Here is a 27,370-nt window from a genome sequence, read left to right as displayed (position 1 = left end):
CTAAGCTGAAGTGGGACTGGGCTGGCCATGTCTGTCGTATGCCGAGATTGCCGAGAGAGTTGTTGGCCAAGATTACCACAGAGCGGCCCAGCTCAAAACGGGGATTTGGCAGACCACGTCGGCGATGGTGATGCGTTGGACTTTTTAAAAGAATGGCCGAAGACTGCTCTGAACCGGGAGGAATGAAAAAGCGGGGGGAGGTAGTTGCCCAGCAGTGGGACACAACAGGTTCTCAATAATATTAGCCAATGTAGCCGGCTAACTAAAGCGGTAATAACTAAATGAAACCAGGTTCTTATAGTAAAAATATGTACAATAAAATAAACTAATATCTGTCAGTACGCGAGTCCACTCTAAAACAATAAAATATCGTCACTGGCCTTAACGTTCTTGAATCTTTATCGAGCCAAACGATGAATCCTGGCAGCAGGTGCTACTGAGGGCCACACGGGCCCACCAGGCGCAAGCAGATGAAAACTTCAGCAGCGATTGTCAAGAAATAAGTAGTCTTCAATTTTAAACGAGAAGAAAGGGCTGCAACAATCGTGCGTTCTTAAATTTCGGGTCGGAACCTAACCCAAGCCTCATTCTGTTACAAGAAACAGTGACGTACAAATAAGACTTGCATTAGGTTAAAACACAAGCAGAACTTAAACTATTATACATATATACAATCTTGACCTGCGTTAGGAGCAGCCCATTAAATAAGAAATCTTTTTTAAATAACAATACAGCGTTTAAGCTTTAATAACATTAGATAAATGTAATTTGAGTTGTGCGATTCGCCTAATAGAAATATCAGAAATGGGGAGCATGTTAAAAATAATAAAAATGGCAGTTCATTGTTAAAAAGCGATCTTCTGAACAGCTTCTACTTAAGAACAGCATTTTAAACCTATCGAAATAACGGTAATTATTCTATGAAATTCCATTTCGGGAGAAAACGGTTTCCACTAACTAAATCTTAACACATCAATTTGATTTTGATGCAGATTTTTATTTGCCGAAAAAGGGTCCAGCCGTACATACTCGTAAATTAACTAAGCTTTACAGTAAGCTCAAGAAGGCTTGTGTTGTGGATACTCATACAATGAAAAACATAATATACAATTACTCCAATACATAGAAAACAACCATGGCTCAGGAACAAAATATCTGTGCTCATCACACAAATAAATGCCCTTACCGGGATTCGTACCCAGGACCATCGGCTTCATAGGTATTTTGATGTCGATCACTTCAACTTAATATATTCTAAATTTATAGGTTTCGTATGTTTGGAAAAAAAAATTGTTTTGCTAGTTTTGAAAAAACCTATAAACCTTGTTTTTCATTGCGTCATGGAAAATGGAAAATACATAGAAGTGGAAAAAGTTTTCTCTTTTTTTATGGATCACGCGGTATATTTCCCTCTTAATTGAACATAAAACCAATCTTGTATGAAATATATGGCATTTTCACGCAACCGTGCACAAGTATGCATATAAACCGTTTAGTGCACAAGGCCGGGCCGCTGCAATTTAAGCGCACGCTACGCCAGCCCGCTACGGCGTAGACCTTCTACGGAGTGCTACGAACGTCTACGCTGGAGGGCGCGCGCAAAACAAAACTAGCGATATTCAGTTATACAATGTGTTTATTTTTTTTCATCTCTTCTAATCGGAAAGTTCACCTTTCATAGGCGGATAGCCGGCTGGAAAAGTGCATTTCCCACCCTAGGGTGGAAAATATTTTTTTTTTATTTGTACTTCGAACAACGGCTAAAAGCCATATATGCCATATTACTCAGTTAAAAGCTCTCATATTTAGCTTCCACATTTTCATACCAAGTATTATTAAAAAAATATAATACTTGTATGAAATAACCATAAATATTTGTTAATAAATCAATATAAATGTTTAAAACATTATAATTACATTACATCCATTCATTCGGTTTCACTTTTTTTTAAGGCGCGTATACGTTTAGGCCGTTTAAGACACAACCCAGTTGAAGATCGGATTGTATATGGTTTTAGTTTTTTTTTCGATCAAAAGACATAACTCATAAGTCTCATAACCTACATTTCGTGTTTGTGTTTGACTTTCCTCAGTCGAAATGAAAAGTAGAGTGTTTAACTCGGGTAAAAGTAACCATCTCACCCTCGAGCTATTGGCGGGTGAAATATCTCGGGTGATATGGTTCACTTTCCACCCTTGGTTAACAATCTACTATTTGGTATGATACGACCTTGCTACGATTCGCACCAACAAGCGTGATTGTAAATATCATAAATATAGATAGATATTTAGATAAATTGGGCGGTTTTATTGTTAAAGAGCGATCTCTTCCGATCAGCGTAGTGGAAACAAAGAATTAAAATTAAAACCAGCCAAGTGCGAGTCGGACTCGCGCACGAAGGGTTCCGTGCCGTACCGTAAAAAATCACGTTTGTTGTATGGGGGCCCCCACTCAATATTTATTTTATTCTGTTTTTAGCGTTTGTTGTTATAGCGGCAACAGAAACACATCGTCTGTGAAAATTTCAACTGTCTAGCTATCACGGTTCATGAGACACGTGTACAGCCTGGTGACAGACTGACAGACAGACGGAAAGTGGAGTCTTCGTTGCATATCGTATCTAGACCTAATATTTGACGTATCTTAAAGTTAGAATCGGGTCGTTAGTCAAGTCACAATTCCGACCGAAGTTTCGGAAGATTTCGGCATAAAAGTGATTCGGCCGAAACTAGACCAAACGTTTGGTTTCGGTAAAAAATTCCGGTTTCGGTCAGACACTAGTTTAAGGCGTAAATCTTCACAGTGGAGATAGGGATCGACTCGCCGATAAGGGCTGATTTACACCCCCGCTAATAGCTGTTTTTGCACCCTGTGCGGCGTTGCGCGCACCATTGTGGCCTGCTATTGTGAATTTCTGGGCTTATTTTGAAATATCAAACTACATATATGACATACTAAACTGTAATCGATTAATCGGGCTTTACCGACCAGAAATATGTGATCATTGTCCACAGGGCGCTGTTATTTTCATGTGACATGTGTATGTGAGGTGACAGTTAGATGCAATATGGCGCGTGATCATATATTACTGGTCAGGCTTTAACTAAGTTAATATTCTTTGTACACCGAAAAAAACATCAACATTAAACATTTCTTCAGCAAATAGGCCAGAAGGGCCCTTTTACTATGTAAATTTTTTGCAAGCAGCAATTTTACCAAAAATTACAAAATACAATTACAAATATAGAATAAAAGAAATATTAGATACTTTAGACAGACATAGTCTCTAAATGTTGAATTACACAAAAAAAAAATAAGTAAATACAAACAACAAATTCTAAAATTCTTTAGAGATGTAAAAGTCTCTAAGTGTTAGAGACAAAATATAATTAGTTAGATATGTAAAGGGTATCCGAGATTTGAATTCTTATATAAATTATTAAAAAAAAAAATATCAGACAAATAGACAAGAACCCAATGAAGTATCTAACGTTAATGCCACTATAAAGTAAAGTTACATAATAATATAACATGCAGCTCGTGTAAGCTTAAACAGACCGGTCTCCACTAACAGTTGTATGTAAATACAAGTTCTAACATAACATACAGCCCGTGTAAGCTTAAACAGACCGGTCTCCACAAACAGTTGTATGTAAATACAAGTTCTAACATAACATGCAGCCAGTGCAAGCTTAAACAGACCGGTCTCCACAAACAGTTGTATGTAAATACAAGTTCTAACATAACATGCAGCCCGTGTAAGCTTAAACAGATCGGTCTCCACAAACAGTTGTATGTAAATACAAGTTCTAACATAACATGCAGCGCGTGTAAGCTTAAACAGACCGGTCTCCACAAACAGTTATATGTACTCGTAAATACAAGTTCTCTCTATCTCTCTCCGACTCTCGTAATTACAGGTGGACTAATCGCTAAAAAGTTTTCTGTTGCAGACAACCTCTGGGTAGCTAGGAAACTAAGTTCATACTTAAAATTTTGAAAGGGTAGTTCCGATATAAACTGATCTAAAGTCCAATAAAATATAAAAAAATACATGGCAGGATAAATAAAACTTCAAAATGATGTCATAATTACAACACCAATTAGTAGGGTGACCACCACGCATAAATTTTGCGGACCTGTCCCACTATACCGGACGTAACTCAGTAGTAAAACGACGGCACTTACGTCTTTCTCAATCGGAAGGCATGATTATTGAGACTGAAACAACGCGGCACTTTGGCCGTGAGCCAGGTGCATTTTTACCCGCAGTGACAAGGCTTACGGAATTTATGGGACATCGAAGTAAATTTGTTCTCAATTAGTTTTTGCTAAAGTTTTGATGCTTGTAAGTTTTTAATTGTCGTTCCTTTATTAATTTTTATATGCTCATGATAAGTTATAGGTATTTTACCCACACCTGAAACTATTTTAATGCAAAATATTTCAAAAACTTATCCCGGAATTAAAACATTGGTTTAAAAACAGGCATTACTATAAGACCGCTTTCTAAGTAAAAAAATCCTAGATTTATTAGAGTTAACAGGTTGAAGCTGAAAAGCTTTTACTCATTATTTAAAGTAAGGCATCACTTTTTAGGTCCGTCAATGTAGCCATTAGTCGCAGAAAAGGAAACTCTTGTACTGACAAATCTTTAGAAAATTCGCGTTTGTACTGGACAGCGGCAGACAATTTCATGTGTGTGTGCTATGTTTATGCAGCTTGATGTACAAAATGAATGAAAAATGATTTATTTAGGTATCAAAATTGCAGCTTATTACATAGTACGAGTAGAAGAGTATTACCTTTTTAAGAGTATTCTATAGTTAGATAGCCTGGGAATAGTGTCCTGAGCCCTAAACTAGGTAAACCTGTCTTATAGGGATCAGGGAATAACCCACCGCTATTTCTAGAAATGCAGCAAAGGTTGGTTGGGCACAGAAATCTAAAAATTATATACTCGTATCGCTTACTTACTCGTATATACGTATACAATATCAGTTATCGTTTGTGACAACATTTTTTATAGTTTAGCAAGTATCAACTTCCCGTAGATATTATATACGTTTATGTATTTTTACTATTGGACTATTACTATTATTTATTATACTGTTAAGATAATTACCTAAAAGTGTGTAAAATGAAGGATAAGAAGCAAAATACAGGTTTACGAACTATTATTGCGTTGCGCTGTTCTGTATTATAAATTAATATATAACAAACATTGTAAGAAATACATTGCTTGATTATGCGTGGGTCCATACTCTCCTAAAACACATCATACAAGAAACACGACCCAAGTGATACCATAAGAGCTCCGTTAACAAAGTTTTGTACGGAGCACTAATAATTGGTTCAGTTTGAAATTAATAGTTCCTCCTGACTTTAAGTACACTTTAAAAATCACAAAATTATAGTCCAGTCCTCAGTCATTTGCACACCATGGCCACCCTACCGCCGCTGAATGGGTCTGGGCCGGTTTCGGGAACAAAAGGTACCGCGGGAAGCGGTAATGTACCGTACCTTTACACCTAGCTGCGTACTGTTTATGTAGCTCGATGTACAAAAGGAAGGATACAAAACGAAATATAGGTGTATGAACTATCATTGTGCTGTTTTGTATTATAGAACTATATAAGGGCCATCATTCTGACGACCAGTTTGGCCTAGTGGGCAGTGACCCTGCCGACGAAGCCCATGGTCCCGGGTTCAAATCCTGATAAGGGCATTTATTCGTGTGATGAGCATGGATATTTGTTCCTGAGTCATGGGTGTTTTCTAAGTATTTAAGTATTTATATAAATATTTATATGTGATATATATCGTTGTCTAAGTACCCTCAACACAAGCCTAATTGAGCTTACTGTGGGACTTAATCAATTTGTGTTATAATGTCCTATAATATTTATTTATTTATTTACATCAATTCATTTACCTATCCTGGTTCAGCGCAGCTCTACTGGACGATTTCTATTGGTTCTGAACAAACACATCTGTGGTGGAAACGCATTTAATCGATGGATCAAATTAAATGCCGCAATGTAACATAATATTGCATATTGCATACGATTATTGCTGACGATTGGACAGTCCATTTTGATCCGACTCTACGCTCCTATTAGGTACCAAAAAGGCTAAAATAAATAATTACGAGTTTCTGTCCAAAGCAAACAGCAAGAATATAATCGAAAAGGAAAGCATGGGAACGTTCCGCACGGCCGCCTCCTCCGAAACAATTCCTTTTCTAATTTGTTTTTGGCGTTTCGTGCAGTTTAAAGGCGATCTTTATTCAGTTCCTATGATTTATTTTCATTTTAGACTTCCGTACCGCGAAAGCAAGCCGTAGCCTTGTTTATTCCAAATTTAAAATTGATAGCGTAAGTTGTTTCCAAGATATTGAGGGATATGACAGACAGACAGATTGACAGAGCCGCACCATAAGGGCTCCTTTATACCATCTGTTGTAAGGAACCCTTTTAGAAACAAAAGTATTTGTGTCTGTCAGTCACAGCTAAGTCTGCCTTCACAAGCTCGCGCCACGCCTTCCTATATTCAGCAACCCTACATACATATTTTTTTCTTCCGGAGAGATTATTTCCGAAAATATTTACTTTATCAAACAATTGTTGTTGGAAACCCATATTCGTTGAAAGACCTATCCAACGATATCCCATACATTGGGTCGAAGCGGAACTATATATATATATATATATATATATTTTGTAGTTTTTTTACCGTTGTCGCCATGCATGATTTATGTATCCATGGAAATTTCAGCTTTCTAGCACTAACCATCACGGAGCAAAACCACGGACGGACAGACAGACGTACAGGGCGAAACTATGAGGGTTGTTCCTAGTTGACTACTGAAGCTTAAAAAAGGGTAGTGTAACTGTATGTACCTGTGTAGGGTACCTTTAAATAAAATGGCTCTCAGGTGGCGATAAACATTGCACATCGGAATTTCTGCTTCGTAGAACGTTGGCTCTTTCTCTCTCGTCTCCAATTGTCTCTTTCTAAAGACCGATGTGCAATATTTATCGCCGGGTATTGTACCTACGTGCATGTATTCTAATTTAAAAATCAGGTCAATCAATAGAAATAGCATTAATATCTATCTATAACATAAATAGAATAAAAATTGCCCATAAGACTCATTATAATATAAAATAAGCGTATTAAATTTGATTGTTTGCGATTTTCTTTCTTATTGCTTAAGCAATAGTGCCTCTTATTTACGCGTAACGATAGGTATGAGAATGAGCACCTGTTACGATACATTTATATAATTAGCCGGTTTTAAAATCCACAATAGTTTATATTATGGCGGTTTTATACAAATTTGCGGTTACTTAGAATAGATAAGGATTGAGGTAATGACATAACGACACCAATCATGGGATATTAAAGTTAAAATTTGGAGTATTTTAGATATTTTACCGACAATTGTACAATTGTCGGTATAATATATATATATAGAGTGTATTGTGCAGTGGTCCTCGTAAGGCCTGCACCGGACATGCAATTTGTATGCAAACCCGCCGTTTCCGCCCCCAAATGTTATTCCAAACGCACCGAGTGCGAGCAAGTTGATCGTTCGTATGTTTTATTTTGATTTAAACTTTTACGCTTTTCACACAATACAAATAATAATTATAATTAAATTTTAAAATTATGCCCAACGTTTCTAAGACGGCATTATTCCCGTGGTCTCGGAGAACGACAGGCTAAAGTTGACATTAACATCTAGCTGCGCGGGCTTTTCGGAATAGTGTTGGTTAAGACTCGAGACCCTGCTTGAGACTCGACTCAGTTTTTCAGACTCTCATAATTAAGATGAAACTCTAGTTCTTTTCAACTTATTAGAGACTCGAGTGTTTTGTAGAGAGTTCTTTTCAACCAATTATTAGAGATTCGAGTCTTTTGTAGACACTTGAGTCCTTTTCGGAGAACTTGTATTTTTTTACAAATAACTTCGAAATGCGTTGTCTTTATGTAAAATTACATAACATAAATCATACAATAACGCCTATTTACTTTACTGTTGTTTAGATAAAACGTATAAAATTGTTGACTGAGTCTTTATATGAAGACTCGAGTCCTTTTGAGTTGGGCTTAAAAAAGACTCAATAAAGGACTCGACTCGGGACTTAAAAGACTCAGAAGTTTTTTAAGCTCTGAGTCTCGTAAAAACGAGCCGAGTTCTTCAATTTAGACTCAAAAGACTGGAATTGCCGCTATTTCGAAATGCCCGCACCTCCTGTACCCCTAGTGTAAATTTATTCAATAGCCTGACGTGACGTAGGCAGCCAACGAAAAAAACATGTTTATTATCAATCGCTGGACCTAGGCGTTTGCGTTAAGACTCATTTTGTATGGGATTTAGAAACAGCGGGCGAAGCGGGACGTTTTGGAAAGTCAAAATCCCATACAAAATAACACTCAACGCAAACGCGTACGTCACGTTTCGCTGTCGAATAAATTTACACTAGGGGTACAGGTCTTGTTTATCAACTTTTTTTATACTACATCGGTGGTAAACAAGCATACGGCTCGCCTGATGGAAAGCGGTCTCCGTAGCCTATGGACGCCTACGGATATGTGATGGTTCAGTGGTACTAACGATATTTGGTTCGAAACGTTAGATCATAAAGTTTTCGTTGACGTGATGTTTTATCTCTGATTGTATTCATCTTTCAACAGTTACTTCTCCTTCTTCCTGCCCTTATCCCACGTTATGTGGGGTCGACACAACGTGTTCTTCTCTTCCATTCTCCTCTATCTTTCGTCACCTCAGCACTCACTCCTTTCTTTCTCATATCCTCTTTCACACAATCCATCCATCGTTCAGTAGTCACTACTAGTTATTAAGGCGTGTATAAGAAATACAATGTCAATAATGCTGTCTTGTTTTATCAGCTATCGATTATACGATTTTACTTATACCAAGAATATATTTTTAGTTCTGTCCATCGATGAACCTTATATTTTGTAGTTAACATATTTTCAGCGCAGTTGCAACGAAACTGCCTCAAATTATAAAGCGTTCCCGCTGCTAATTGCCTTATAAATTTAACGGAAATTCGTGTAGAACAAAATGTATCGTTTTAACTAAAATGGTTTTAAAGCAGTTTCTCTGGTTATTTTAAATTGCATAATGAAAGTGTTCTGTTCTGAACAGATTTTATTATTGTTAATAAGACCTTGAATGTATCATCTGTGTTCCACAAATAATTGATTACTTTAAATTTAAACTTTTATTGTATTTGTGTTCGATTTCGATGACGGCGACCCGAGTAAATTATGGATTTTGCCTGTTATGGGCTCTAATGTGATTGGCCAGGCCGGTCTTAAATACCCTTACAAGCAACTTTAGTTGGGGATGTCCACGGCCCAAAATTGAAAATACATTGACAACACAATTTTAAGAATATTTTTCTTACTATTTCGTCTTAAATGTAATTAATTTTTTTAACTACAAGTACAATAATTTAACTGGAACAAACCGTATTATCTTCAAAATATTCTCCTTTGGTTTTGATACACAAACGCAAACACTTGTTAAAATTAACAGCAAAAAAATATGCAGAAGTACCTACAAAATCTTTGTCAACGTATTTTTGGGGCACTCTGTACAAAACATTTTTGTTTTATATAAGTACATAATATCTGGGAGACCGAGTTTTGCTCGGAAAACATAAAAACTCAAAAATGCGCGTTTTCCCAGAGATAAGACCTAGCTAGATCAATTTTTCGCCCCCGAAGATTTCGAGATCCCCGAAATATACAAGCACGGGCGTTACGGGCATTAAGAATGGTGCTAGTTCAGTGGTGTCACTCTCGAATTCGAGCCAATCGTGCAGTCTAACGCAACTAGTTGCGACCAATCGCGCGCGTGATGCGAAGTCATCTCATCATCCAGTCGCGTTGTGTTGTTAGACTGCACGATTCTTACTGCCCGTAAAGCCCGTCCTTAGATATATGTCAATGCATGGGATCTCTTACATGCACACTGTAATAAAAGGTTCGTGTAAGAAGAGGTCTAGGGAGAACCTAGCACATTGTCGCGGTGTGTTCCACGCCTTTATCTTGCCGTTATTTCTGAAGGTTTGGCTAAATCCCGCTGAACACATTGAGCTAATTTAAGTAACATAACTAATTAACTGCGCGATCGAACGAGATCGCAATAATGTTTTCTCTCTTTAACGCGTAACTGAGTCCTCTAAAGTCAGTCCAGGCGAGGCAATCAAATTGCCAAATTAATCATGAATGAAATTGGCGATTTGATTGGCAACATTACACCTACAAAATTTAATAGTGGGACCGACAAGTCAATAGCCTTGAATTTCATTTTTGCATCTGTACCACTTAATTAAATTGAAATTTTAATCAGATTGTGCGTAAAATTGTACCTTCTGGATTAGCCTTTTGATCAGTCAAGGTTGGCTCAATGTGAACATTGGGCTTTACATTAGTGTCTGTGGATAGCACTTTATTACCTATAAGGCGGTGGTCACATTGGATGCGGACCCGCACGCCGCTCCGGTATGCGAGCGGGACATCGCTATATACCAGCATCGCGCTGTCTCGCTCATACGCAATCGCGTAAATGTCCGTATAATGCAATGTTCAGTAGATCTAGGCTTGTCTAGTTCTCTGTGCGTTTCCATATCATGAAAGGTACTCACTCTGTGCTTCGACTAATGTTAAGGTGTCGGTCCGTTTGTGCGTTTAACGCAGCTTTAGACGCATGCGACAAACGCAAGTGTTATCTATAACGCTCTAAGGCAGCCATGCTCAACCTGTCGCCCGCCGGGCTTTTTAGGTGGCCCGCCAGGTGATTCTGGTATTATAATTATACATAACCTTGCAATCCGAACGTCACATTGAAGATGGATGGGCGATCACGTGGTATAAGCATACAAAAAGAGAAAACGTTTTTCCACTTCTAAATATTTTCCATTCGCCATTATTTTTTAGTATGTTATTTGTAAAACACAATGAATAACTAGGTTTACATGTGTCCCTTTTTTACAATATTTGAAAATCATTTTTTTTTTAAAGCGAAACTTATAAACGTAGAATATATTATGCTGAAGCGATCGACATCAAAATTAAAGTGATTTGTTAAAATTTAGTTAGTGGAAAACGTTTTCTCCCGAAATGGAGTTTCGAAGGAAAAATACCGTTATTTCGCTAGGATCGCAAAGCTATTTCTTCCCTCTTAAGCAAATTCAACTTGCGGCCCAGGGCTACAAGGCAAAAATGTTGAGAATGGCTGCTCTAAGGGCACTAATCACTTCGCTTGCGATTGCGTCATCCGCAATGCGATTAACGCTCCGTTTGTCCCACTAACGGTCCGACATCTTTTAAGTCCCTTCTTTACTGGCTATACTGACTTGGGCCTGTTTTTCCAGCACCAGACCGCCGCTCAAACCTTGGTGAGTGCCTTGCCTTATAACTAGCACTTTTCACTTTCCTCTTCCTTTCATTATTGCTTTTGCTTTGTACATTGCATGGCGTATTTTTTGGCTTAAGGTGCGTAAATATTTAGCAGACGCGCCCCGACTGTGCCTGTGTGTTAGGACGATAGTCGACGATTGCTTCTCTATTCAAACGTAGTCACCATTTTCCTCCATTGAGAATAATAAAACGGAAACACATTTTTTGTGAATTAATCGGAGCTATGCCCCTACGTTTGACTTTTCTTCATATTAATATTGATTATTCTAATGGCGCATTTACATTTGCGTGCGAGTGGCGAGCCGACGAGCTACGAGACTTGTATGTAAACGTTGGAATCGTGGCGCGTCTCATGGCTCGGCACGGCGCTCGCCGCGTTCACGTCCGGAGTGGTTTTTAGGACACGAGTCAAAGGGGCTCGCGGGGGACGCACGCTTGCTGTTTACATTCGCGTTCAACTTTTCATTCGGTTACAGACCTTATACCACTGTATAAAGTCTGTAACCGAAAAAAAATCGCACTCCGCTTGTGTTTCAAATTGATTAGCTCGACGAGCTTAGGTTCTGGCCGAGAGACGAGACGAGCCACGAGCCGCGAATGTAAATCTGCGGTAAAAGTTAGAAACGAAAAACGCATTCCATTCCAATTTTGAAAAATTCCTCACTCACATAATAATAATAAAATCGAAAATAAAAAAATACAAAGGGCATAGCTGTGGTTAATATACATAAATTGCGTAAAAATATTTTCCATATTATGAATCACGAGACAAAAAAGATGACTACTTTGGTATGGAAAAGCGGTCACTTAACAGTCGTCTCAGTAGGATATGGAGCATGTGAAGCGCGCTAAGAGTCTGTAGATGGCGCGCTCGTGGCATGATTAAGGGCCTTCCATACGCATGCGCGATACACGACGCGAAGCCGAGAACATAATAGCCGTAACAGACTACCGCACCGGACAGAGACCTTGGTACGGGAAAAATATCTCTTTCTTGCTCTTATAGCTGCGTCCTTAACGCACGTACGGCGACCACCTTACACACTATCGGTACGTACGCCGCAACGCACCAAACTCGCGGTCCGGTTCGGTGCGGTAATCTGGAGACGTTTTAAGTGTGGCGTCGATTTCGCACATTGTTCACACTTTCGCGCCTTCTTCCCCGTTTTTGTCAGTTTTCTGGCCCGCGTTACAGGCGGCGCGAAGCGCGAACCTGCTAGACTCCACATTACACATTATTTTGGCTCATCTGTGGCAGGATAATTATGAATTATATACTTATAAGCGGCTATATTTTATGGTTTTACAACAAAATAAAATGGGAATATCCCTACAGAATATAACAATAACAGTGCTGCCATTGGTAACTCACAGTAAAATTTGATCAGCTGAAGCTTTGCCGCCATCTTGGCGCGAACTCTATTGCGAAATCACCGTGAAGTAATAATTGGAGATTGACGCCAATTTCTTTTCTGATCAAATCGTTCGATTTGATAATCCCGTCTGGACTAGCCTTTAGTTTCATAAAGAATTCGTATGAATTCAGAGATCCTGTTTCGTGTGGTGTGAGGGTCTACCGCGAAAATCGAAATTTCGTTATGAGTAACTGCCTCTCTATCGCTTGAATATGCCATGAGTGACACAGATACTGATAAATATGATTCCCTGATAGATTGTCCTTTTAATAAAATCGCTTATTCTTAAATGTATATTTGTTGGTGCAATAAAGAAAATTCACTTACTTACTTATTGTATATATCGCGCATGATCTTAAATGTGCATGAATCACCTCAGTAAAATAATTAGTTCTTAGGTATTTTAAAAATCTACATATTTACTTACCTAAGGGCCTGTTTCACAATGTCCAAGTAAAGTATTGGATAGCTAATTAAAAAAAAAATACCTGCCAGATAAAACTACCTGCAAAACTTAGCACTTTAACTACCAGTTAAAACTTATTTTAAAGATAGCTTATTTAGGACTTTACTTGGACATTATGAAACAGGCCCTAAATATAAAAAGACATCAATTAGATATAAGGTAGCTTCAAATATCCCGAACAACTTGAAAATCCTGAAATATGGAAAAGTTGTAACGACACCAAGTAAATCGCTAGAGTATAAATTTCAAGCATAAATGTCGCATACAATTTTCCACAATTACTCGAGCCAGATTCGAAAAATGTCTTCAATAATTAACTTTTTATAAAATTTTATATTTTTTTATTGATAAATGATAGCCCCCTAGTTAAAACATTTCACAAGATACACGACTACAAACAAGACCTTTCTCCAATTCTATTTATTCATCTATAAACAGAATTAATTTTAGTATAGTGAATGTTGATGCAGGGCTGCAGTCCGCCATTTTGTTTAAAAGAAAACACCCGCTTATTGATATATGTAAAGAACCGCTGTTTATGTGATCAAAAATCAACAGAATAGCTTTTTATTTTTTTAGTAATAACACGTTACAGCGAAAAACGATATACGTAATTTCTTTATCTGCCTCTACACTCCAACACTACGTTTAAAAGTTTTCCTTTTATTCAATATTTGCAGAACGGATTTTAAAAAAATTTAACTTATTAACCTAGAAAATATTAGGCTGAAGCGATCGACATCAAAATCAAAGGGATTTGTTAAGATTTAGTTAGTGGAAACCGTTTTCTCCCGAAATGGAATTTCATAGAAAAAGTACCGTTATGAGTTATTTCGTTACGATCGCAAAGCTATTCAACCCTCTTAATGGTTACACAATAACTTCATGCTTACATTTTAAATCTAAATAAGGACGTTTAGGACGCTTTAATCATTCCGTATTTAAATATTCAGTAGCTGAGATAATTCAATGGAGACGAGAGAATGTGTTAAAACAGGCCTGAAATGGTAATTAGAACACCCGCCCGAAATGTCAGTTGAAACGAATATTCATTTCATCAGAGAACAGTGCAGAGTAGTTAGGGTTGCCAATGCCATATATAGGATTTCCCCTGACATGTCAGGACTTTTGGTTTTTTACAGCATTGCGGGGGGCGGGCGGGCTTCGGCTTCAGGGAGTCTTAAAAACCTTAGCCTTAGCTGTAGTCTGTAGAAGCTAGTGTTATGGTTGGAGTTGGGCAGAAGAAAGAGAAGGTTATGCTGTGGCTACAGTATAATGGTGGAGAGTTGTGGTGGCTTACGAAAGGTGGACTGCTGACGCGCTGGTGGCTTATGAATAAATAATAATAAATAAATATTATAGGACATGATTACACAAATTGACTAAGTACTACAGTAAGCTCAATAAGGCTTGTGTTGAGGGTACTTAAACAACGATATATATATAATATATAAATATTTATAAATACTTAAATACAGAAAACACCCATGACTCAGGAACAAATATCCATGCTCATCACACGAATAAATGCCCTTACCAGGATTTGAACCCTGGACCATCGGCTTCATAGGCAGGGTCACTACCCACGAGGCCAGACCTGTCGTCATAGAAAGATGGAGTGTACGCGCTGGTGGCTTACGAAAGGTGGAGAGTTGACGCGTTGGTGGCTTACGAAAGGTGGAGAGTTGATGCGCTGGTGGCTTACGAAAGGTGGAGAGTTGACGCGCTGGTGGCTTAAGAAAGGTGGAGAGTTGACGCGCTGGTGGCTTACGAAAGATTTATATTTATACGAAAGGTGGCTTACGATATAGTTATCGTGGTTATGATAACGGTCAACTGTGTTTCATTTGGGAGGCGCGCGCGTAGCCACCAACACGTAGAGTCCCTTTCGACACTACAATCTTTACTCTTTGGGGTACACCGAGCGGATGCTGCCCTTTTCCGAGTCATGGGATGCACGCAGAGACAGTGCCCGCCAGGCTATTGAGAGTTGATGGTAGCTAAAATAAACTAGGCTATTGGGTGAAAGCGATGGACTAAATACTGGGCTATTAGATATGAAACCAAACGTCTGCCTAATAAAATGGTATACAGTTTTATTTTAGGCAAATGGTGACTCGTCCACAGAAAAAGCCATATCTATGATGGCTCATGGGCAACACCGGTGTGAGGATTGACGGTAGGGAGGTGTCACTGGACTTAAAACTAAATGCTAACACGCCACTTACTTAGTGGTAGGGGTTAAGTACTAAGCTGTAAATTCATGTTAGTATTGAGTTTAACAACTCAAATTTCTAGAAAACTATAATTGTTACTACTTACTTATTCTATAATCGATGAATTTGATTCATACTACGTGACGGAATCAATATCATCATGACTTTTTTTTACAAAATATTAGAATATTAATTAATGGTTATAGCGAAATACATTGAAAACCGTCTGAAAAAAAATGTTCACGTCTGCATAATGAATTGCTCTGTTTTCCCCTTAACACCGTGTACGAACAGGATCTTTTGGATATTTATTTAATGACAACAAGGACCCAAAACCAGCTACTAAATTAAAACGTTGACAGGTTACGCTTTTAATTAAATTCCCGCCATCTTGTCTATGCTCATTCAAGATGGCGGCGATCGCAGCGTCAGCTAAATTTGATGAATGTTTACTCGGATTTAAAGAGAATAGGAATCTGGGAATGACGGAATTATTAATGGACAAGGAATTGTTGAAAAGTTTGTAAAGAAAGAAATTGTATTTTGTAGCAAATGGATACGGAGAAACAGTTATTTTACAAGAACTAAGATGTTTTGAGCTGTATTTAGCATCAAAACAATGAAAGAAGTACAGTCACATCTAAAAATATCGATACGGACAAAGTATTAAGGTAGTGTATACATATGTTTGGCACTTTCTGCGTATCGATATTTTTAGACATGACTGTACCTAAGTAATATCGTTGAAATCTAACTTTGGCGCCGGAAATATAAGAGTGAGTCAACCAGTAAGGATTTTAATTTATATCTTTACATACTTAACTATTACAATCTAGTACTACATTGGTCACTGACTTGAGTCAATGTCAGATGTCAAATACGTTTGGAAATAGATACCTAATAAAAGAATGAACCATCTTACTAAATTAGTAATGTTACTTCAAGGATGAGTGTCATTTGTTATTATGATTGAAAAATTGCTTGCTATCGATATCGATAATTAGTCCATATTTAATTATTCACTAGCATGTACCTTTTTGTCCCCGAAAAACCGTGTAATGTTAATAACGCTACGTCGGTTGGTAAAAACTGCCAGTAATCTAATAGACACCAATATTTCACGCTGAGCTCGAAATGATATTGTCAAAATGATATTACGCTGACAATCACATCAACACCAGAGTGCCTGAGTGAATTATCCGGAGGAAATGAGACATATATACAGCCCACGGTGCATATGACGGAGATAACCAATTTGATTGGAGTTTGGAAGCATTTTGGAAGTGAATTAAAATATAATCCTGATTATTAGTCCATCGTTTTCTCTCAATTTTTGTTTCATTGATCTTGGTCCGGTCCGAGGCCTATTCGATCGTGTGGAAGCTGATCCGTCGTACGTCCGTGATGGACGCAGCTATAATTGAGAATGAGAAAGAGATATACTGACCGGACCAAAGTTGCGGTTGGTACGCCTGTCTGTTGCTATAACACTATATTTAACAAAGGCAGAACGGGAATACGGCCACGATATTTGGGGCAAATTAATCATTGGCGCGAAGGCTGACTTGCAGTTTAGTTGATACACAACCATACACCGTATAGCTTTCTCACGATAACTGTGCTTCGAATAGCTTGCTTTAACACGACATTGCGTGTGTAAATCGTCCACAAATTTTAGATACTTACAGGTTGCATTCTACCAACTCACATAAAGGTGATGATTAGAGGTGGGAAAAGGTGGTTTTAGCCGAATACCGAATATTCGGCCCCTCTCGGCCGAAGCGTCGGATATTCGGTCGCCGAATAACATGCGTCAATTTTGAGTCATTATTATAAAAACTAAGAACAACGACGTTAGCGAAGATTTCGGTTTTGTTTCTCAGATCTAGTGAATGTAGTTAGAATAAATTTTGATATAAACAAACAAACATTTATTCAGCAAATAGGCCACAGGGGCACTTTTACATGTAAAATTTTTACAATAAAAAATAACAAAATACAAATATCAAACAAATATAACATATAAAAAACAAATATATATAAACGCAGCGGGAATAATGGGGACCTTTGAGCCGGGTACGATTCAGGGTGGATTATTTTAGATTTATTTTTTAATCTGTATCTTTTTGTTTTTATTATTATTTTAACGAATATATCGTGTTGTATTTTAAGTTACTTGTGTTTTTAAGAATTGCATAAATGGGTGAAATAAATTAACAAATATCAAATATCAAACATTTATTCAGCAAATAGGCTACAATTACAAATATGAAATCAATGCATTTTAGATATTTTTTTTGAGATGTATACAGTGTCTATGTGTCGAATTACACAAAAAAATATGATAAAAAATATACAAACAACAAGTATGTAGGTACTAAAAATCTTTAGAGATGTAATGTCTCTAAGTATAACAACAACATCAGTATCAGTATGTGTCTAAGTGTCAGAGATAAAATATGAGTCTTGGGTGTTTTCTATGTATTTGTATATTATAAATTATCGTTGTTTGAGTGCCCACAACACAAGCCTTCTTGAGCTTAACTGTGGGACTTAGTCAATCTGTGTAAGAATATCTATCTAATATTTATTGATTCAAACCTTTGTTTTCAGTGTATTTTAATAACTTTTTTATAAAACTAAATATCACAATTGGTCAGTTAAAATTTTCACACTGTAAAACCTGTAATCACATGTTCTCGGCAAGGTAAAAGGCCTCAACCTCGAGCTCGCTATGAGAGTAAATATTTTCGTTACGTATGTACAAACATTTATCTACGTGTTTGTCCGTCAACACCCTGTATTTGGGCAGAGGGTAACAGCAATTAAGGTGGAGATTTCTGTGGTCATAATATAAATAACGGGATATTTGTCCGTTTTAACGACTTTAATAAAAAGAGGTCTAAGACCTATATTTGTGACCGTTTAAGATGGAAGTGGAGGACCCGCGGGAAATCGCCTTTTCATATAAAGTATAAACGTATAGTCCTTATTTGTTTGTCTGTCTGTCCATCCGCGGCTTTGCTCCGTGTTCGTCAGTGCTAGAAAGCTACAATTTGGCAATAAATTAATAAATCATACATGGCGAACAGAACAGTAAAACAAACAAAATAATTTTTTTTTTTGGTTTCCTTCTCTTCTCTTCTTAGTAAAAAGACGTACAAAGCGCTGCGAAGGTACTCCCTTAATTGTGCTTGTAATGTAGACAGTACATGATACTTATTAAAATAATCTATTCTGACAGAATGGTAACTACGGAACCCTACACTGAGCATAGCCCGACATGCTCTTGGCCGATTTTTCAATAACAAAGGCAACACAGGTGCGGTGCAGAGTTAATAGCTATTGAATGTAATGTAATTAATCCATAATAATGTAAATTGATGGAATGTAGTATGTGCTTACACAGGCACAGTTGGTAGGATACGAACCTACTTCTAATGTTAAGGGGAATCTGATTTCCAACTGTTATAAAAAGGTAAAGTAGTCACCAGCAATAATATCAATAATGTTTAATGTGACTACCGGTATGGCCTAGTGGGTACTTAGTACTGACCCTGCCTACGAAGCCGATGGTCCCGGGTTCAAATCCTGGTAAGGGAATTTATTCGTGTGTTGAGCACGGATATTTGTTCCTGAGTCATGGGTGTTTTCTATCGCATAACACAAGCCTTGAGCTTACTGTGGGAGTGGGAGTTAGTCAATTTGTGTAATAATGTCCTATAATATTTATTTATTTATAAAGCACGCAATAACATCCAAAACACTTTATGCGAGATATTAGTGGAGGTGACTGAAACTCCCCGAGTTTTATAACCCGATTCTTCTCGAAACAGAGATTTTTCTTATATTCTTTTTAACATACATAAGCGCTTTAAAATAATATTTAACATGTATACATTAGGAAACAAACAGTATTGATATTGGGTGGCCTGAATAGTTTAGAGTGAACCGTACAACAGAATATCGACAGATTAATAGCAAGGTTTGACCGTCCGTTTGCAGACAAAGCATAGCCGGCATAGCATAGCCCGGCTGTGTCATTAATCAATACATTCTCCGAATCGCTGCCAGTTGGCTATTCGTGAAGCTTACGGACGTCGCAACAGGAATGGCGCGGCGAGATCCCGAGGACCACGGAATGAACGCTCCGAACACCATACAAGGTATAACAAAAATAGTGGGATCCCTTCAAGCATATTAGGTTGTTCAGATTAGGAAAAAGCAGAAGAAAATTTGTTTTGATGCGAAATATTTTGGCATTCGTACTCTGTATTGTATATCAGGTTGGCCGACTTGGACAGGTCGCCTCACAGAAAAAAAACAAAATTGGCATAAAAAAAATTGCCTTCTACTTGTTTCTAGTCAAAACACGATACCGATTATGCCCTTAAACGGATCCCCACTATTTTTGTTATACCTTGTACCTATTTAGGTACATTTATCTTTAGCCAACGTACTCGTTAGTGGCCGACCGAAACCGGATTTTTGCCGAAATCGGAGTTTAGTTTTGCTTTAGTCTTAGCCGAAACCGAACCTTCGGCTATAACATGATTTTTATGCCGAAACCGAATCAGAAACTTCGATCGCACACTAGTACTCGTAGGGGGGCGCTCGGCGTCATAGAGCGTAGTACAGTACACGCTCGGACCGTGTGTTTCATGGCAAAGGCATTGCCGATCGACTATTATTTCGCGTATGAAACATGTACCGTCTTCCATACTGTGATGTTGTGAACTGACATGACTTGACTTTGATTTGCAGTTTCGTAAAACTGAATAGTGGTCTTCTAATTTAGACTCAAATCTGTAGATCTGCATTAGCCCTGGATTTGCTCGAACTCGCCAAGAAATTGTAATGACAGGGGGCATGCAAGTGGCACTTGGCATCCTAATCCTGAACTAATAATATCGTACGTCGCAATGGGGCTCGAATAGAGATACGACATACGATATACGATACACATTACGATGGTTACGCAATAAATTAACGGCTACTGTTTTCTGCTTTGTATCCTATTGAAAGCTTTCCAAATAAGAGGTGATGCCTTGCATTATATAAGACTTGTGAAAAAATGGAGACTTGAATTAAACAAGAATATTTTGTCGCCAAGTATAAAAAACAGCCAACACTAATTTAAATAATGCAAGGCGAAATGCAGCAATTAAATGGCCTATTAGCCCAGTGGGCCGCGAACATCCAAATTCGAAAATCTATTTGCCTCTGTATGGCATTTTCCCAGCTTTTACCATGTTATCATTTTCGGAGTTCGCAGTTGTTGCCCTTGTTTGCAAATTGTTATGCTAGTGGGGGCAATGTTTTATTGTTTGACTGCCTGTTGCACGAATTATTGTTAAATAGAGAGGAAATTTACGGCTTCATTTTTTGTTGAAAATACTATTAAAAGGTTAATAATTCTGCCTATGATAATAATTCTAACCGAATTAGTAATCATCTTTTTGAATTTGAAAACGATTTTTTGTGCTCTATATAGCAAAACTTAGTACAAGTGAGGTTTGAGTCCAGGATTTTGATCATCACACACATATGGAGCGTTAAGGTGGAACATATTTAGGGAAATATTGACGACGTGAAAACACAAACTTCACAAATTTAAAAATATGTCTTGTACTTAAAAGGAAATGGTCCTTGAACGATAGTAGCCAGTGGGTTATTTATGCCTAAGCCGATTATTAGTGCTATATAAACCGCCCAAATATCTTCGAATACCAGAAATCTCATTGCTCAAGGCCTTCAGTTTTTGCAGAGTGTAAACATAACATAGACCTTGAACACATGTTCGGTAATCGTGCAGGAGCTGGTTATTAGGCCGTGTCAACCGGCTAAATATCTTCGAATAGCAGAAACCTCATTGCTTAAATTTTTGCAGGGTGCAAACATGAACCTTGAACGCATGTGCGGTAATCGGGCAAGACTCGGCTATTAGTGCCGTATCGACCGCCCACGGCACGCGAGCGTCTTCCCCAATGCCGGTTTATTTACGTACCGAAATCTGTTTTATAAAGTTTCAGAGTACCTACTCGTACGTGTTTTGTGAATGATTTAATTTATGATTTGAGTTTACGCTAGGTAGTTTAGAAAAAAAAAAAGAAAAATAAACTCACTTCAAAACCGTGAGCATTCTTGTGAACATACATAAGTTGAGTGGTGGAGGTTTTTGTTTCTTATTGCACTAGTGCACTTCAAATATTCGCAAAAACGCAGAAGCATGGTGTTCAAAACTGACACCAATAAGCGTAAAAAGCAAAACAGTCCGACACAGATAATTTAATTACCATTTAGATCTCAAAAATTATGTTACATTTGGTTAAGTTTAGAGTTACTGGCGTTGTCCTTATTGCACTTGTTTAAGGTGCCCCTTCCGTTAGCGAGACGGATATATTCACCTGAAATATTTAAATCTCAGCTCCCGTATCCTTTATGTCAACATACATTATACACACTTTACATATATATATTACTAGCTGTGCCCGCGGCTCCGCTCGCGTGGTATTCGGTCTGTGTCAGTAACCGGCTCATTCACCGCTAATTTCTCTGCCTCTCCCCTGGAGATGGAACTTGAAGTAAAGTTGACAGATGGATACGCTAGAGGACTGTAGTCTAGATAAAATATTTTACAATTAGGTACCACTTAATAAAACTACACTCGGCATTTTTCATAAGGCATTTTCAGTTTTTAGTTCTTATGGCATTTTAACGCGTATAAAATGCGAGTCCCAAATCGTTTGACATTTACACCGCAAACATCAGAGAATATTTTTTTCATAGTACCCACCTTCGTAGCCATTATTAAGTGCTTAAAAGAGGCGATACGTATGAATATGGATACGATAAAATTACGATTAGGTATAATTCATGACGGAGAAAATATTTATTTAGATAATTATGCAGTTATACGCGTGTTGATATGTGTGTTGATTTTGCCACTACTTAACTATGTAAGTAAACTCATTTTTAACCGACTTCAAGATTTCAAAAGGAGGAGAATCGAGGGAACTCTTCAAATATGAAAGTCATACATATAATGATTTTTGTATTTTCTTTAACAAATCTAGCATTTACATTTAAAAAAGTGACATTTGATGAAGTGGAACTGCTGATGATGATCAGAATGGAACTCTTCAACGATACACAGTACACGTTTGGCGATTTGTCCTCTTCGCTGTGTTTGTTAAGTAAATTAGATTTTCAAGACAAATTTTTGTCAAGTTCGAGTTCTGACGATGGGGTCCATGAGGAATCGAGGGAACTCTTCAAATGTGAAAGGCATACATATAGTGATTTTTGTATTTTCATCAACAAATCAAGTATTTACATTTGTAGAAGTGACATTTGATGAAGTGGAGCTGTTCATGATGAACAGAATGGAACTCTTCAACGATGCATAGTTCACGTTTGGCGATTTGTTCTCTGTGCATGTTTGTCAAGTAGTTAGGTTTTCAAGACACATTTTTATATTTCTATCCTATTTAGTTTTTTTAATAATTATCTGGTGCTTTATTTCATGCATGGTGTGAAATAATTTATCTTAAATACAGTCGAATACCCTATTGCGGGTATCTTACCAGTCAACCATAGGGCAAATCTGAAATGTGTCAAGGTGGGTGCAGTGACAAAAAAAAAACATGTAACCTCCTTTTATACATAATTAGGCGTAGGACGCTGTCTTTTTAATTTAATTGTATGAAATCAAAATTCAACAATAATCGTTCTTTCACCGGTCTACCTCATTGAAGTCGGTTTTTTTTCTTAAAAATTATTAGTTTACTTGATTACTAAATTTTTACTCAGTTTCCCAAAAGATGGCACTGTGCAATGTATGGCAATTAATTTACTGTCGTTTAATTTCGTTGTATTATTACATCAACACAATTGAAATTGAATTGATATCCGTACCCCCCTCTTCTAACTTTAGAGTTAATTTGGCAAAATCCTTCCTCGGTGGCTTAATTTCAGCACCATATCTGTTAGTTTCGCAGGGTACTCGATACTCGTAGCACATATTTGTTGTAAAAGTTTGCACCTCCTTCCTAAGTAGCGCCATAAGATTCAGGTGCAAACTTAACTCAATCGAGTGTAGTGGCTACCCCCCCTTCTAGGGGTTGAATTTTTATAGCCTATAACTTGGCCGGGCATTTTCTCGACAGATTAGTAAAATTTGCATCAAAATCCGTTCAGCCGTTTTCACGTGATGCGAGGTCAAATAAACAGACAAACAGAGAAACAGACAAACAGACAAAAATTCTAAAAACTGTTGGAACGTGTTCTGTTAGCGATTCTTAGTATCCCCAGCCTATTTTTTTTCGAATATCTTCCGTGTACAGACTTTCGACCCCCTTCAGCTTTATTATATGTATAGAAGATAATGTTTTTTCTAGGAATGTTTAGCTGCCGAGTACCTGGGTCAAAAACTTTTTTAGTATGAGTTCTTTCCTGTGGACATCATAAAATAAACGGACTTCAAAACCTAACATTCTTCCTTTATCCTTATAAGTAGGCATGTAAAACCTTGTAAGTCTTATTGTAAGTACTACGTCAAAGTTGTATTGCTTTGCGACCCTAATTATGTTTTAGAATATGCTTTTAACTGAATTCCTGAACCAATCAACTTGATTTGAGAAACAAAATAAAAGATGACTTGTTTGCCTACTTTATGCTAAAATATTTAAAACTTTATTTGGTATATCCACAACAGCCATGCAAATTGGAAACATTCTACAAATATAAGTACGTCTTCAAACTGTTCACAACCCTTGAAAAACTAAACCGCGCGCTCGTCATGCCCCAGATGAATGTCGACATCAACTATACTCGTTATTTCACACGAAAACAAACTTTTTTAATATCAACCAACTTTATTGGTTTGCGGAATCTGTCCAGCAGTACCTAGTGGGAATTTTGTCGGGGCGCAATGAAATTGTAGGAGCTATTGCCTTTTGACTTATTACTTCTCCATCACCGCTGCAAGGGCTTACTTCTTCTATTTTCTGTAAAGGATTAAGTCTAACAATACCACTAGCGCACCTGCCTTTCCGCTTTTCTTCAGTGTTGTAAACAACCGCCATTTCATCTTCAGAATCCTCATTTTCCTCTGCAATATCCTCGCCTATTTCTTCAAGAGCGGATGCTTTACATCCCCCTTTACGTATTTTGACTTTCTCTTCAGTACCATCTAATCTTTTTTCAATGCATGCTAGTTTATCTAAAATATTATCTAACTTCTGATTTTGATATTGTACATATCTATGCACGGTTTTAGATTCTTCTTCCTTGGAGTGCATTATTTCTGCAACGGATTCTCTGATCGCTTCTATGACTGGCTTTCGGATTGATTCATAGAAAAGGTCTTTAGCCGTGTCATCCATTAGATGAATTTTGATCTTGGCTTCACCAGATGTTTGTAATAGTTCAGTAGCTAAAGCCTCCAAAGACTCGGATGCGGTAATGTGAGACCTATTCAATCGTTTATCATTGTGGCGCGTTTTTCTGACTTTTCTTTCGGATAATTCAGAAATAGAACTGTTAAGAGATTGGCTGATGACTATATTTTCTACAGATGATCTGCTAATAGATTCATGACTGAAACTCTCTGTCTGACTTTTGAAATTTTCTTTACGAAATGTTTCGATAATTTTCTTTTCTTGTTGCTTTCTGTACGTCTTAGAATCCTGGGAGATGGGATTATCTCCTGACTTATTATTCCTGAGCCGTGGTTTTCTTGAGGTCTTTATAGTATAGTAAACAGGAGACTTATCGTTGGCGCTCGGAGGAATGACTATAGGGACTATATTTTTTGCGAATCTTATAGTCTGTCCTAAAACTTCGTCATTACAGACGCTGGTTACATCAATATCCTTATTAATTTTGTTTGCTTTATTGTGTTTAGATATTTTATGTTTTGTTTTATTCACGCGTTCTATAATATTTGGATCAGTCTTGTCAATATTTTGACTAACATTAGGAACTTCTGGAACTGCTTCCTTAGAGTTGTTGAAGAATTTCTTATGAATATAAGACACTGAGTTACAAGACCGTTGACTAGGATAATAATTGTCTAAATTTATACCATTAATCTCCTTTGCTGGCAAATCTGTGAAATAATGAAAGAGTTAAGTATTTTTAATAAAACCTTAGAAAAATTAATTTTTTTGTACAGGATAGATGAAGTGAATAATCCTTTCCTTTCGTATTTTCCCGGAAACGTTCGTATTTATCATGCTACTACAGTCAATCTTAGTACTTTTTGTACTGAGACGGACTGAAATAGCATGACACGTTCGTACATTTTCGTGAAAATACGATGAGAAAGGATTATTCACTACATCTGTAAGTCGCTTAAAAATACGATGGACACATAACTAGTGTCATTCGTTTCTGTTTACATCGTAAAATAGGTCAAGCAGAAAACATAACAATTTATTCTATATAAATATATCAATCTTTATTTTTAGAAATTCAAATTACATAATGTAAGCAGGGGTTTTCGCACTAGGCTTCACCTGTATTGTGGGGTACCAGGAATACATTAACCAACAGAATGTACATACATATATCGCGGTTTAACATTTCATTACCTGATGCCATGTATAAAGTTACTTTCACTTTAATTATATAACAACGCAACACTGAAAATTATTACTAAATCAAGTACAATTAATAAGATAATAATATAAGTAGCATATAAGTAATTTCACAAATCGTCAATTATTGTTTATTTTGCAAGTGGCATTGACAGTCGTCTTGGAAACTGGACCACAGATATATAATGAATAAAATTGCCTGACAAAAAAGTGCGATCAAAATGGGAAATCGGTATGATGTTAAGTGTGATTGGAAGTACGAGTTATGGAGTGTGGAATTAAGAGGAGTGGCATCTCTTATGGTAGAACTGTTGCAAAAGTGTCCAGCTGTCAGCTATAAATAATAGTTCTAAATCTCTCCAGAGTAGTGCTAGAGTAGCTAAAAACCTAGGCGTTATTGACGGAGTGAAGTGCGCTGTCTATGATTTGATTTTTTTTTCAAGTATTCTAGGTATTGTAGCGCAACCTATTTAAGGTTTTTTGATGACACTTTTTGGTATATGGACATTCCATTCCTTATCTCCACCTTCCGTAAATACGAGTCAAGGCACACGTCGTCGTCGTGAATAACACGATCTATACCAAAGAGTAAAGTAAGTATATAGGATCTATACTATCAAAAATTATAATTATAGCTTGGCCCTGTACCGTCTTATTTGATAAATGAAAATGAAAAAAAATAAATAAAAACAAACATAGCTCTGTATTTGGTTGCAACGAATAATTGATTTATGATTTATAGACAGAGAAAATCATACTGTCGTTGTCTTACGCTAGTACTAGCACCTAAAAGAAAGGGATGAGTATAATTTTCCTGGTTCTTACTGACTCACAAGTTCTGTTTGCCAGACTATATGTGATTACGTAAATTATTTGCTTTTGTAATAGCATGTTCAAAAATATAATCACCAACCCTATCTTCTGAATACAGTTATTGATATTTTCTAGTTCGCTAACCTTACCTGTTGGTAAATTCAAAGCTCAAAAGTGGTCACGTTTTTTTCATTTGTAGTCTGCCTCTTTCGCACTCATGAATGTTTATATAGGTTCGTGATGGTTTCCCTCTATCACACTTCCATTAATGGGACCGTGCAAAGTGCATGGTGGGGCTAAGTAAAGCGATCCCAGCGCATAAGGTGGTGAAAATTAGAACTAACTGCGGATAGCGTCTTTAACATTTCGTACAAGTTATATGGCTCGAAATGTAA

At 37.2% G+C, this 27,370-nt stretch overlaps 2 protein-coding genes across 5 annotated transcripts in view; one reads left to right on the top strand and one right to left on the bottom strand.

Annotated features, from left to right (window-relative positions):
- LOC133527969 (sodium/potassium/calcium exchanger Nckx30C) overlaps positions 1–27,370 on the top strand; it is a 119,789-nt gene that overhangs the window by 11,486 nt on the left and 80,933 nt on the right. For 2 of the 4 annotated variants that reach the window (XM_061865190.1, XM_061865189.1), the window contains exon 2: positions 11,419–11,442. The exons of the other annotated variants lie outside the window; for them this stretch is intronic. In XM_061865190.1, coding sequence (XP_061721174.1) covers positions 11,419–11,442 — 24 coding nt within the window. The remainder of the gene's footprint in view (positions 1–11,418; positions 11,443–27,370) is intronic. 4 annotated transcript variants of the gene reach the window in all.
- Positions 24,221–26,424, bottom strand: LOC133527971 (uncharacterized). The gene is made up of 2 exons (XM_061865193.1): positions 26,157–26,424; positions 24,221–25,672 (listed from the first exon to the last, which is right to left on the bottom strand). Exons 1-2 carry the CDS (start codon positions 26,164–26,166, stop codon positions 24,438–24,440), a joined length of 1,245 nt encoding a protein of 414 aa, XP_061721177.1. The 5' UTR covers positions 26,167–26,424; the 3' UTR covers positions 24,221–24,437.

The sequence above is a fragment of the Cydia pomonella genome, chromosome 18 (genome assembly GCF_033807575.1).
Source record: "Cydia pomonella isolate Wapato2018A chromosome 18, ilCydPomo1, whole genome shotgun sequence".
Lineage (NCBI taxonomy): Eukaryota > Metazoa > Arthropoda > Insecta > Lepidoptera > Tortricidae > Cydia > Cydia pomonella.
This window is presented reverse-complemented; position numbering and strand designations above follow the sequence as displayed.